Below are 14157 nucleotides of genomic sequence, written 5' to 3' on the forward strand. Positions count from 1 at the left end.
TTAGGTCTGAATATTCCCTATGTATGGTGACTTAAATTTTGGTGTAAATTAGGATCATCTAAGGAATGCTTGTCACTCTCAGATATCGGGAAGGATAGAAAGATTAAAGTAGCATAGTATCTGAGTCCTGACGCGCATGATTTATCTGCATGTTTTCACTATGATTAGAGTCTGTTGAGTAAACTAAAACCACGCTGTAGGCAATGTCATCTAAATTTCTGACCGAGTTTCACTCTGCCAAAGATATACAGAATGTAAATAAATATGTGGGAAAGCTCCGGGGATTCGATAGAGGACATGGCAACAAGAAAAACTTGTATTGTAAACATATGGTTTATTTGCTTTCGTTTCCGTGTTACAGGCACCGTGGCCTGCTCGTTCTCCTGATGTCAGTCCAATAGACTTCTACTTACGGGGTCATTTGAAGGCCATGGTGTATGCCACACCTATTCATAACGTGGAAATACTGCGTCAGTGAATAGAGCAAGTGTGTCAGCAGATACGACAGACACCTGGAATGTGGGAACGAGTGAGACAGTCAACGATGCGGCGCATAGATGCCTGCATTAGAGCTCGTGGTAGCCATTTTGAGCACCTTCTGTAGAGAACTGTAAGTAACTTCATCTACACAAATGACCAACCTGCATAGTGAAGTGGTCTGTGTTATGTACACCAGAAACAATGCCTGTAACGTGGAAACAAAGGCAAATAAACCATATGTTTACAGGACAGGTTCTGTTTGTTGTTAGGTTCTCTATCGAATCCCTGGAGCGTGCCCACGTATTTAGTTACACCCTGTAGATTAAACCTGGGTCTTGAGTGCATGAGGTTGCGCCATATGTGTAGACTGCTGTGTTTTTATGAGGAATTAGTACGGGATAGTAATTTGAATTAAATGAATTAAACCCAAGAAGTGGTCCGGTAACTGAGCCTGATATTTAGAATGTGAATTGGTTCCTTACTTGTCGTAAGAAGTTGTGTGGAGGCTTATATGTTTGTCGAGATAAGACGGAATTAAAAAGCCCTTGTTTGGTTTTGGGAGCAGAAAGGCAGCCGAGAGAAGGTCAGTGTTAGGGTGTGTTTACGATTTTTTGTGAGTCTGGGAGTCTCTCATACTCCCGTCGGCCAGGTCATTGATATAGTTACTGCACGCCAGGGAGTGACCAGCCATTTTATAAAAGCCGCATTCAGTAGTTCGTTCCTTGTTTTTCCAGAGGAGATTTATTTGTTTTACAGAGAGTTTTCCTTTCTTTTGCTCGTCTGTATTCATGTGTACAGTATGTGTGATAACTTTGTGTATTAGTTGATTTTATGTTTCATCGTTAGATTGTCTCGTAACCGTGAAGATTACCCAGCGCTTGTGAGATAACGCTCATTCAATTGTGGAATCGTGCCACAAGCAGCTTCTGTGTTTCTTTTGTTTTGGTTGAGTTTACAGTGTTTACTTTTCCTTGAATATATGTAAATATGTCCCGGATGCAAGGGAATTTTAAGAGTAAATTTATTTCTGCGGAACGTCGCTAATCCTATCATTATGATTTGTTTTAGGTGTAGCATTATTAATGTAATATATATAATTCGGACGATGAACTGCCTACGAGGTATGTATTTAAATTGCGTGCCTTATGGGCACAGCTCATCTTCAGTGATTTATGCCTTCTGCAATTGAATTCTGCATTCTTGGCCTGGTACGTGTGTATCGAGCGATGCCATTATTACTGTTACAATAACCATATTAAATTGGGATCTGACGCTATTACACGAACTGTATGACTAAACTACGTATCAGTATGACACCGATAATCCTCAGTGCAAGGGCGCACGGAACATTTGGTCTACATGTCTACTACTCATTTTATATGTGGCCATTGGGACATCTCGTCACCTAATTATTCTGTAAGTTATTATCTCTGGTGTGTATGATCGTACTGTAGAGACCGCTACACGAACTCCTGCGCCATCTGTGAGCGATGATCGGAACTCTAAATGGTGTATGGACCTTGCTCCGAGAGCGCGTACCCATGCTAGACGGTGTCGCTACGAGTGGTGATATTGGAATGTGGCTGTCGGCTGTTGGAACTGATTGAGAGTAGACGCTTGCTGTAGCCATGTATAACTGCTGTACTGCTTCTAATATAACGACCGATTCGGTCGGTACTGGGTAATAAGGATGGTATACCTCGCCAAGCGAAGAGGATGAAATGTATTTTAATGTATTATATTTTAGTTCGAGTTAATTATGTAGGATTTTTTAAATTCTTACTTGTGAGTGCCGTAGTAATTAGGTGAAACACGCGGAGTTACCAAGGCATATATGGCCCCTATGTAAGTACGCCTTTATGATTTACTACTGTGAATATTATTTTCTTGATGTGTGTTACTTGTATTGTAACTGAAATTATATCTCAATTTGTTGGTATGGCGTTCAGGCTTGAAGTAAGTGCCGTGTGTAACGGTGAAGGGCATTGCTGTGCTTAGGTAACTGAAATTCTCCGTTGTCTTGTTTTAAATTTGTTTTTCCCTTCGATTTATTCTATTTCCTGTGTATTTGCGGGTGGTTTTTCTGTGCTATTTTCTGGATGCGTTTTCGGTTTCTAGTTTGAAATTTTATAATTTATTTTCGCTATCGTTGCTGTATTCTGTGCACGGATTCGTGTTTATTTTTGGTTGTGATTCTCTTATATTTGATTCGTGCATCCTTTCGTGTGTTTCGGCCTTCTCGTGCCCGTGTTTTAACCTAATACTACGCTTACACTAGTTACTTTTTAAATTTTATATCGGTCTTGGAAATTTGAATATTTCTTTGGTATATATATTATTTGGGTTGGATTGTATATTTCAGCATTACTGCGGGTGGTGTTATTATAGTTTGGTTATTATGAGTTTCGACTTGACGTTTGAGCGCTGCCTTTTGGCGGAGGGTAAGTGAATTAATCAACAGCCAATCATACACAGCCGATCGCTCCGAGAGAGCGCGTTAGACTCCAGTTCTGGTTAACAGTGTTGTCGATCTGTTGTTTACTGTCACCACGTGCTATCAGCTGTGTATTGTATTATGCTCAGTTCTTTTCGCGGTCTTTGTGTGTCTTTGTGCTAGGTTGTTGTTCGTTTATATTTCTTAGTGCAGAGTTTATAAATGTATTGTTTAGTACTTTTAATAGTATAGCGCGTTATATTGTAGTTATTAGTGTGTAACAGGTGATCTATTTTATATAGTAGCTTAGTTTAATATTTCATTCGGTAGTTATATAGTAGGTTAATTTTAGGCCCATGTGTGAATTTGATGTTCTGTCATGTCGACGCCTACGTCTAAGGATGAAGCTCCCAAGAGAAGAAAGCCCTTCGGACGCGGTACTCCACTAAGGAGCCAGGCCCGGGAACTTGTTTGTAATGTTAGGAAGTCATTCTTGACAAAGCACCAACAATGGCGCCTAGAAAGAATGAGTTAATTAAGTGGTTGAAAGAGCACAATATTTCGGTTCACCATGACATGGGGAAGGGGGATCTTATGCATCTCTTGAAACAAAACAAGCCCTAGTACCCAGTTTATGTGGTGGATAGCCAGAAGGAACGGGCCATAAAGTAGTTCAGATGATTATGTTGAAGACTTTATTATCTCTTTAGGGTCAAGCGAGAGTGAAACCTCAACAGACGATGACAATGCCGATAGTGACTGAGAAATGAGTGGTATATTCGCTTTGTAGGATTATTTTCTTCGTTACGGGAAACTGAATCTAACAGCAACGCGAGATCTTCTATATGGTGAGTAAAAATTTAATTTTTCTCACGTTTTATCTGTTCGGGCATTGACATATTTTTATCTTGTAGCCTTATCCTAGATGTGTTGTGTATTATTGATCTTATGTGAATCAGTATGTTGCTACAAAGAATAACTGATTACGGACTTATATTCCACTATTTACATTTCTGTTCGTGTTTGCGTATCGTAAATTAGCTGTTTGTATTCGTAGCAATTTGGCACCACCGGCTGACTTCCGGCTAACTGTCAAGTCGAAACTCATAGAAACGGAACTATAGATTATTGTCTTAATTGAATGAGTATACCCGCATTTATTTCAAAGATGTATTACTTTAATAATGTAACTTCATGGGTTTTAATTGAGGGTTTGGATAGCCCTAGTGTGGAGCGATCTTAAGTTAGGATTTTATTTATTTTTCTGATTGTTATTTGCTTATCTTATCTTATCGTGGCGTGGCAGTTACGCAACTGAATATTCATTACTGTCTCGTCTGGAATAGCGTCAACTTGTGTGTGTCGTTGTGAATATAATAATGGATTGATTTTGGTATTGAGGCGAGATCGTGGGTTTACTTTCTTGTGGTTGAGTGTACTGCCTCATTCTATTATTTATATCGGGTTGTGTATTTGTTAATTTCCATGCCTATTATGGCATTGTGATTTAAATTATAAATTATTTGAAATGATACTTTTTTTATTCCTTTGCGGTATTGTATTTAACATATTGGTCGGTATTTGTGTGGGTTTTATTTAAAGTGATGTGTTGTGGGACCAACGTTGTATGGGTTCTGCGGGGAATGATCCTTCCACTGGATTCTGTCGGAAGCCCTCTATTAAGCTATTTATTTATTCTAATTAAAATTTTAAATTTTATTTATTATTTATTTTTATTTTTATTTTATTTTTATTTTTATTTTTATTTTTATTTTTATTTTTATTTTTATTTTTATTTTTATTTTTATTTTTATTTTTATTTTTATTTTTATTTTTATTTTTATTTTTATTTTTATTTTTATTTTTATTTTTATTTTATTTAGTATATAACTTGTGATGTTTGGGGTGATCTGGTGCACCAGGATTTTCCTTTGAGTTGAAGAAATGATATCATTTTAAAGAATTTTATATTTATTTATATCTAAATTATCTATTTACAAAACTCTTAAGTATGCTATTAATATTTCCATTCTTTCAAGTTCCCTTTTGTTTTTATCAAACCTTTCATGATTATTTTTTTATTTTCATTCTATGTAAATATTATTTACTTAATTATAGTTTTATTTTAATTTTTTGTTAATTTGGTGTTGTTGTTTTAATGAATACCATCGCATCTCCTTGGGATCCTTGCCTCTTGTTTTTTATGGGTGGGTTTCAGTATTTCAGTACTCTTCCTAGTTTTCTAGTAAGCTTGATGTTGTATTACATGATTGTTCTGGTCAGTTTGCTCTATTTTTGCCCTTTCTTGTGTGCGCACTTCCCTATGACGTTTACTAGCTGAACGTCATTTACCATAATTGTTAGGGGGTGTTGAATAGGTCCAGTGGTGTTGTACACCTAAGCACCAGTTCACTTACTCGTCCGTCAGCACGTCGACATCGTCACTTAAATTTCAAATGCACGACGTCTTTGGCATTTTGTTTTCGCACCGTGAGTGCATCAGATTGTAAATAATCTTGTTATTATGAGTGATTAAAGAATTTACTATGCTTTTGTCAATTAAATAGTTCGAATTTAAATAGTTCCTCATTTATAAAATTACTAGATGATGTACCCGAGCTTCGCTACGGAATTCTACATTATATACAGAATTGTAGGTTAGGTAGTGTACACGTTGTGAGCAAGACTGTATTAAATTGCATAGCTCTTAACCAGGGCCTCTGGTTTTTGCACGGTGCAAAAGACGACATCGCTTGGTTGCCCAGAGTGCAGACCCCCACTCCTCGATTTGAAGCAATAGCGCTGACTCTCTCTTTCTCCACGCCTGTCTCGCTCGCTCCCCCTGTCTCCCTCTTCCTCACTTGCTCCGTAGCGCTCCAAATCCGAGCCGAGTTGAGCCGAGCTTAGCCGAGTAGCCCAGAGACGAAGCGTTGGTCCGAGCCGAGCCGAGTGGAACCGATGCACAGGGCACGGAGCTCTTGCGCCTCGATATGCACGCGTGAGATTTTGGGCGTTTTAGAGGCCCTGCTCTTAACGTTACCTTAGAAACGCGACGGAGAAACCACCAAACGTCGCTTATCATATGAAACTGCGTTAGGGAATTTTCATTGTAATGGTAGGCCCGCTTGCCTACCATCAGTCATAATCAGGTTGGGGAATTGCATTATAATGGCAGACACTCACTCTCCACCTGCCTTTTTACATCCTCAGAAAGACTGTCTTAGTGGTTTTCCCAACTGAAATGATCATAGGTCATTACAATAACCGAATGGCGCGAGTAAAAGCAATGATTTCAAATGAAATACTCGATCAAATGAGAAACCACACATTTTCTTACTTCTAACGAACAGTACTACGCTGCCGATCTAACAGTCCAAAGTTCCAGATCCGAAATGACCAGCCCGTAGACAGCCGTGATCCGTGAATATTCTTAGTTTTTTCGCGGGTGGGGAGTTTGGGGGTCGAATAGTGGAGAGTCCCAGGGCAAAAACTATGCCCTTTTACTAATCTGTTTCCTAGGAGTACCCGTTGAGTCGGAAAATCTCAATTCACTACACTGGCGGCGGAAAAATCTATCTGAATTGGAGGCAATTTTTTCTCCTAGCCAGAGGAGAACCCCCTCTTCACTGCTAATTTTGAATATAAATGAATGTAGAATTTAATAAAACTGGAGAGGAAGAAGCTCTTTTTAAGAAACGGGTCGTTTCAGGGTTGAATTTTGAGTTATTTAGTGAATTGTGGTGCTATAATTTGGAATATGCCTAAATTGTTATTCAAGACCAGGTTATACTACTACTACTACTAAGAGTGCCTTAAGAGTGCACACTGCTCATTCAAAACAGCGCGTCAGAGTAGGGATCGAATAGCTAGAATACTATGACGAACCAGTGAGTTACGTACCTGCAGCACGGTATCAGAAAATGTATGAAGAAGAAAGTTTTCTAACTCCCCAGCTATTTCCCGCCAATATTCAGTCAGGCTGTTATACTCGGTACGCAGCAGTAATCCCATCTATCGGAGTTGGGCGGCAGCATAAGAGACAAAGAACATCACCACAAACCATGGTCAATGTAATGTTATTGTTGATCAATGTTATGCGCTTTCAATATTGTAGGCCTTCACATTTAGTTTTCTTCCGACTCTGAAATATCACTCTATCATAGTCGGTACTGTAAAATTGAATAAAACATAAATGGTCGGAAATTGTATTCTCTATAACTTCTGTTATGTAGTACATTTCGATAGGACCAATAACATATGTACTTAAAAATTAAATTGTAGACCCCTTCCCCTAACCTACAATTTCATACAGGGCGAATAGAATTGTTTATAACTTAGACTGTAGTTTCTTATTCCCCGACTCTATATACCGACTTTCATTAAATTCTGTTAACCCATTTTCTCGTGGCTCGGTGTTGATATGGACTTCGCAACAAAAATACAAATTCATGAATATCTGTTATCAAAGCCGGTACGGTAACAATGTATGACATAAATGATCGGAAATTTGATTCTATATAGCTTTAATTACCGGTATGTAGTATTTATTGATAGGACCACTGATAATATAAATATTTGAGAATTACATTTTAGGCCTTCCCTTAAACTACCATTTCACTCTGTGAGTAAAATGATTTATAGCCTAGATTGTAGTGGCTCATCCCCTAACTTCACATACCGGTTTTCATTAAATTCTCTTCAGCCGTTTTGTCGTGATGCGTGTACAGACAGACAGACAGACAGACAGACAGACAGACAGACAGACAGACAGACAGACAGACAGACAGACAGACAGACAGACAGACAGACAGACAGACAGACAGACAGACAGACAGACAGACAGACAGACAGACATTAAGGAAAAGTAAGAAGTGCATTTCCTTGTTACTATGGACATGACCGATACAGAAATACCACTCTCTTCAAATTCTGAGCAATCTACAGACAAAACTCTTATTATATATATATAATATAGTAGTATACCTGTCCTATCACACTCTCGTCACAAGAACCCGATCCGAGTTCTCTCCAGCTGCTGTCAGTTCGGTGTATTTTCATTTTGTGGACAGGTGAGCAGGTAAGTTGTTCAACCCACCATTTTTTCTGTGATTGATCCATTTACTTAAGCCCTATAGGGTATAATATTAATGGGGCTTATGGAAGAAAGAAAGTAGAACTGGCTGAGTCGGCTAAGAGGATGCATCGGGATGTGCTAGGAGTAAGTGACATTCGGGTAAGGGGAGATAGCGAGGAAGAGATAGGAGATTATAAAGTATACTTGACGGGTGTTAGAAAGGGAAGGGCAGAGTCTGGGGTAGGGCTCTTTATCAGGAATAACATTGCACCCAACATAGTTTATGTTAGGCAAGTAAATGAGCGAATGATATGGGTAGATTTGGCAGCTGGAGGAATTAGGACGAGAATTGTCTCAGTGTATTCAGCATGTCAGGGTGCTGATGAGGATGGAGTTGACAAGTTTTATGAAGCATTGAGTGACATCGTGGTCAGGGTCAACAGCAAGAATAGAATAGTGCTAATGGGCGATTTCAGTGCCAGAGTGATTGGTAAATGTGGGGAAGATATGGAAGCTAATGGGAATGGGAAGCGTTTGCTGGCCTTCTTTGCTAGTATGAGTTTAGCAGTTCCGAATACATTCTTCAAGCATAAGGCTGTTCACCGCTACACATGGGAGGATTGGGGTACCAGATCCATAATACACTATATCTAAACCAACTTCGAATTCTGGGGCCGATGACTTTCGATGTTAGGCCCCTTAAAACAACAAGCATCATCAGCAACTTCGAATTCAGGAAATCTGTTAGGAATGTACGAGTTTTCCGGGGATTTTTCGATGATACAGACCACTATCTGATCTGTAGTGAACAAAGCATCTCTAGGCCTAGGGTAGAGATTATGAGTGTCATTTTTGTGTTTAACCAATAAAATCAAAAGGGCGTGTCCTGTTTCATCTTGAATGATCTCGTACCTTCCCTGAGGGTTTATAAACTGCGGCTTTTCTCGTTTCTTGGCCAATTGATCGTCATCTTACTGAGTGTGTGTGTCAAAGCAGAAGGCGGGCGGCCTCTTTCAACGGTCAGCGGAACATCTACAAGGTAATGGCCACATATCTTCCTTCTGTCTTGCTACCTCCGCAGTTCAACCTGAGGGAAAGGTCCGAGTCTTTAACTATGTAACCTAACTTTCTAAAATGTAAATTTTCTTTTGCTAATGTAAAAACCTCCACAAAATCTTTAACTGTAAACCGGGGATAGAGAGTGATTTACCCTCTTCAGCTCCCCTTCATCTTGGTTTGAGGTGACTACGTTTATAACCCTTTTTCATTCTGTAATGTGGTAAATTAAATCCTATACGAATCACCTCAGTAGTTTGGGAATAGGCCCTGTTTCATCGGCCTAGTGCCCCTTAGGTTTTTTTTTTGGTGTTCATATCTAGGAGTGCAAGTATACGCCTCCATTCATTTTGTGTTTCGGGCCAGTTACTATACCTGTTCTTCTCCGCAAAGGCGCTATAGGTTGGGTACAAGATACCCCTGTTTTAAAGTGTAAGTTGTGCCTTGAAAGGCCAGAGATTGTTAGTTGATGTTGCCTTGAGTAGGCTTGAGAAACTGAGAGCCAGTTAGCTCTTTTCCAAAATTTTGTAATTGTAAAGAGTGCCTCTGGAAGGCTGGATATTCGATTTCGGGAGCAAGGGCTCCATGAATAAATTAGGGGATTTCTTCCCTTAACCAAGTAATTCTTCTTCCATTTGTAATATTGTAAAACTAGGGGCTTAAAGCCCAAAGTGTATAGTTTCTGAATCTTGGATTTTTCCCAATCTTGTTTAATGATTGCTACTTGTACCTGTAATATTGTCATGAAAAAATTGTTAAGTTTGAAGTTCTGAAAATATAACCTTCAGTTTAAGTTTAAAATTCAAGTCTTGACGTTGTAGTTAGACCCATTCACCCCGGCACCTTCTTTCACCTTTGCGTTCCACGGTGACCTCAGAATAATAATAATAATAATAATAATAATAATAATAATAATAATAATAATAATAATAATAATAATAATAATAATAATAATAATAATAATAATAAGCCTCCGTGGCTCAGGCGGCAGCGCTCCGGCCTCTCACTGCTGGGTTCCGTGGTTCAAATCCCGGTCATTCCATGTGAGATTTGTGCCGGACAAAGTGGAAGCGGGACAGGTTTTCTCCGGGTACTCCGGTTTTCCGTGTCATATTTCATTCCAGCAACGCTCTCCAATAACATTTCATTTCATCTGTCAGTCATTAACCATTGCCCCAGAGGAGGGCGACAGGCTTCGGCAGCCGGCACAGTTCTTATCTTCGCCGCTAGATTGGGGCTTCATTCATTACATTCCTGACCCGGTCGAATGACTGGAAACAGGCTGAGAATTTCCATTTTTCAATAAATGAAAAAGCCAGGTTGAGTGGCGGGTTGGTTGATATTTGATGGTGTTCAATCACTCCCGCGTCACATCGGTAGATTTATAGACACATAAAGGAACTCCCACAAAAAACAAAGTCTCCTCCGTATAGGCCATGAAGGTCCCTGAAAGAGTGGAAGGGAAAGACTTCCACTATCCGTAACCTCGGCACTTGATGGGTTAGAGCGTTTAGGTTTACGACCGGCCGCCTTTGCCCCCAGGGATTAACCTGGTACTCAATTTTGGTGTAGGCTGAGTGAACCCCAGGGCCATATGCACCTCCGGAAGTGGAAATCTCGTTTCTTAAATTTTATCCTGACGGGGATTCGAACCCACATCCTTCCGAGCGAACCGAGCCTGCCTTTACCACCTCGGCTATGCAGCCCCTGTAAAGGAACTCCCTCAAGTGAAATTTCGGGCCCTTCGACGTCTCCGAAAACTGTAAAAGTACTTGATGAAAGGCGAACCCAGTGTTATCTTAAGACAGTAGGAGTTGAAAGTGAGGACTCTGGTTATCGGGGGCCGTGAGTGTTCTAGTGGGCCCTAATCTTGGGCCGCAGCTGCCGGAGGCACGTTGGTGATATTGTCCGCTCTATAAAACAGTCCTGGAGTCCGCACTGGTCACTCACTATCTCAAGAGGACCATGGAGCGTCTCTGGTGGTACCTGCTGCCACTGTTGGTGGCCTACCACCCTCAGGTAAGTTCTTACAGACGAAGAGTGCACCGTATTCTTCTTGCTGGATTCGGGAATGAAAACTGAGGATTGTGTGGTCATTTTTGATGCTTTTTAACGTGGTTTCTTTTTGAATGTGTCTATGAGGTACCTGTATTGTACTTACCAGTGATATGTCACCCAGGTGCCAGCTTCCCAACCTTCTTGAATGATTTCAAACAACCTGGATATTTATCGAACATCTCCGTTGATAAATTATTTCAATCTCTAATTTCTATTCCTATAAACGAATGTTTCAACCAATTTGTCCTCTTCTGTTAATCTGTTCCTTTCTTCTCTTCACCTGTCTCTCAGTTCAACCGCTCAGGAGTCCCGAAACGCATCTTCAGCTTTATCCACTCATACGAATTGCCTCTGGCCGTGTGATCAAATAATAAGAGTCTTGTTCTACCTGATTTAGGCCGTCTAAGGCGATAGCTCATCTCCATCATCAAAGGTCGCAATAGGGTCGAGGTTAGCCTGGAGTGGCCTTAATTAAGGTACAGCCACAGCGTTTGCCTGGTGTGAAAATGGGAAACTACAGAAACCATGTTGAGATTTACCGACATTGGGGTTCGAACCCAGTGTCTCCCGAATGCAACCTGACAGTGACGTGGCCCAAACCGGGCAGTCAAGGCGCTCGGTTTAGAGTGAAGTAACCACGCCTTTGGCTTCCTTGTCGTAAGTGAGAGAATTTAGTTGTTTTGTCGTGCCCACTAACCATGAAAGATGTAAACAACCACTTTTCTTCTTCTACGTTCTGGCCTGTATCCCAGTTTATTGGGGTCAGCAAATGATCCACTTTCACGGCCGGATGCCCTTCGTGACGCCAACTCTTGTAGAGGGATGCCTGTGTCTGTGTTCGTGGATAGTGATGAGAGGGTAAAAGGAAGAGGCAAGTTACCGGCGAAACAAATGCTACCCTAATACCATCTGAGTGGGAAGAGAGCAAGGAGGTCGGACACTCAACAGTTGCCGTACCCCCCAAGTGGAGAGTGCAGCAACCAGGAGATACTGAATCTACTATACACGCAAGTTTCCTTGGCCACTAATCCTCGTTCGGTCTACTTCGTATGCGGAGCTAACAAGTTTCAGGCAGGTGAGCTGCACGACATCTCGCGTTGTGTTTCAGTAGTCTCGGGGTCCCGGTCGGATCGAGAGGTACTGTCGCCTCATTGCTGCAACCCACACGCTACGGGAGTTGTAGACATCGTAATAAGCTTTTCGGCTTTTTCCGTGAAACTCTCGACGCGTCGCAGAAGAACATCTGGTGTGTTCAGAGCATGCGTGTAAACAGCAAGCTCATCAGAGACGAATAAAGTGCAAGGAAAGAGTGACAGGATTGGAGGATGGAACAGAACTGAAGCGGACACACATACGACGGAACAAGAAACATTTTAAAAGATGGTTCATTACCTGCCACTCGGAAGGCTAGCGAGTACCACTATAGACCAACGGCAAAGCATTCTTAAATTCAAACCTTTATATTATAGAGCTCTTGCTCGTGAACATACTAGACTTTCTTCTGAAGAGGCGGACCAAACATCTATGCGATCCTAAAGAATGTCACCTTGTTTCTTGAGACAGTAAAAGCTTCTTATCATGTTTACAATTATAGGCCGTGAAATATTAATCAAAATAATATAAGAGTTCGCTTGAAGTCATCACTTACTTACTTACTTTCCATTGCTTATTGGTGAAATTCTTTTCAACATCTGAGGTACCGGTATTCAAGAAGTCGTATGCTTGTTAAATTCAAAGAGATTAATGGCAACGTGAAGAATTATATCATTATGTTGGTAGAAACGCTTCGCTTCATTTTCGTTAACAAAGGATGTAGCTTTCTCCTGTTCTGTGTATGTCTTGATTTATTTGTAGATTTAGGGACTTGATAGAGACGGTGTATGAGGAACAGTTCAATAAACGATAATGAAGGGTTTGGCACCGGAAAACAAGGGAGGGTGTCCGTAAACATACACCCGGAAGATACGTTGGCCATTGGCAGCTCGTAGCAAGTGTTCAACTCATACCACTTCAAAGAAAATGTTCAAAATGTCCTCTTGTGCATGTGGTTCCAGACGGTGGATTGCCGAATTAAATTTTACCACGTGAGAACGTCCTATAGTGTACGGCATGGTACGTTACGCAAATATCAGCCGGGATCGAACCGGTAACCTAACACACTCACTTTGTACCGTAGACCCAAAAATAAAGCTTGCCCAAGTATTTGTGATACACCGTGTATACTCTGTACTGTATGTTTAAAGAGAAAATGAAATATTTTTGTGCATAATTGTAATTCCCTACGTAAATTTTTGTAAGCTAAACCTTTTTGTGACGACAAAGTGCCAGTTGTTCACACTGAGCTCCATCTGTTCAAATACAGTAGAGATAATACACAACAGTCTGCGAGATATCGAGGGACAGCGATTCGAGCTCTATCTAGCGGAGTGACCTTCAGTTACTGATTCCGTCTCAAGAGCACGTGTTTCAGTTTGTGAAGTTTTTCGTGTTATTTGCAGTAAGTTCACGTAAGTAAATAGTGGTGTGTGTCATTCCTTTATATCTCCTCCCAACATGAGTGGAAAGATATGTGCTGTGTTTGGCTGCAATAACTGTAAGTGCAGAAGATTCGCGGTCTTTCTTCCGTTTCTCTCGTGAAAAGAAAATGTAAGTAATGATTGTGTTTACAAATTATATATTCTTCCAGTGACAAACAAATTTTAAAAGTACTTCCTAAACTTCTTCGACCCATATTTTAACTGGCTTAAGATATAATAAGCTTATTTCATGATATAGTGCAGCAGTTAACCTTCATTACCGATGTGTTGTTGTCAGAGGAGGGTAAGGTATACAAGAAAGAAGGGACGTTACGCTTGAATACAAACTAAACGATCTGTTTAGCTCATTTCCAGACCAGCGACTTCACTATACAGCCAAGGGTATGTTATAATTTTACCCTAATTGTACTTAAATATTCCTCAAAACATAACAATAGACAATATTTTCAAGCCGGGATCTGTATCAACAGAGAATCTCCCAAAAAATAAGTCATTAAACGCTACGTCCCCTTCGAGAA

At 40.4% G+C, this 14157-nt stretch overlaps 1 protein-coding gene across 1 annotated transcript in view; it reads left to right on the forward strand.

Moving 5' to 3' along the window:
• The first annotated feature begins 10976 nt into the window (after positions 1-10976).
• Positions 10977-14157, forward strand: part of LOC137496972 (PE-PGRS family protein PE_PGRS30-like) — a 39469-nt gene continuing 36288 nt past the window's right edge. The window contains exon 1 of the mRNA XM_068225195.1: positions 10977-11063. Within this exon, the coding sequence (XP_068081296.1) occupies positions 11010-11063 (54 nt within the window). The 5' untranslated portion in view covers positions 10977-11009. The remainder of the gene's footprint in view (positions 11064-14157) is intronic.

The sequence above is a fragment of the Anabrus simplex genome, chromosome 1 (assembly GCF_040414725.1).
Source record: "Anabrus simplex isolate iqAnaSimp1 chromosome 1, ASM4041472v1, whole genome shotgun sequence".
Classification (NCBI taxonomy): domain Eukaryota; kingdom Metazoa; phylum Arthropoda; class Insecta; order Orthoptera; family Tettigoniidae; genus Anabrus; species Anabrus simplex.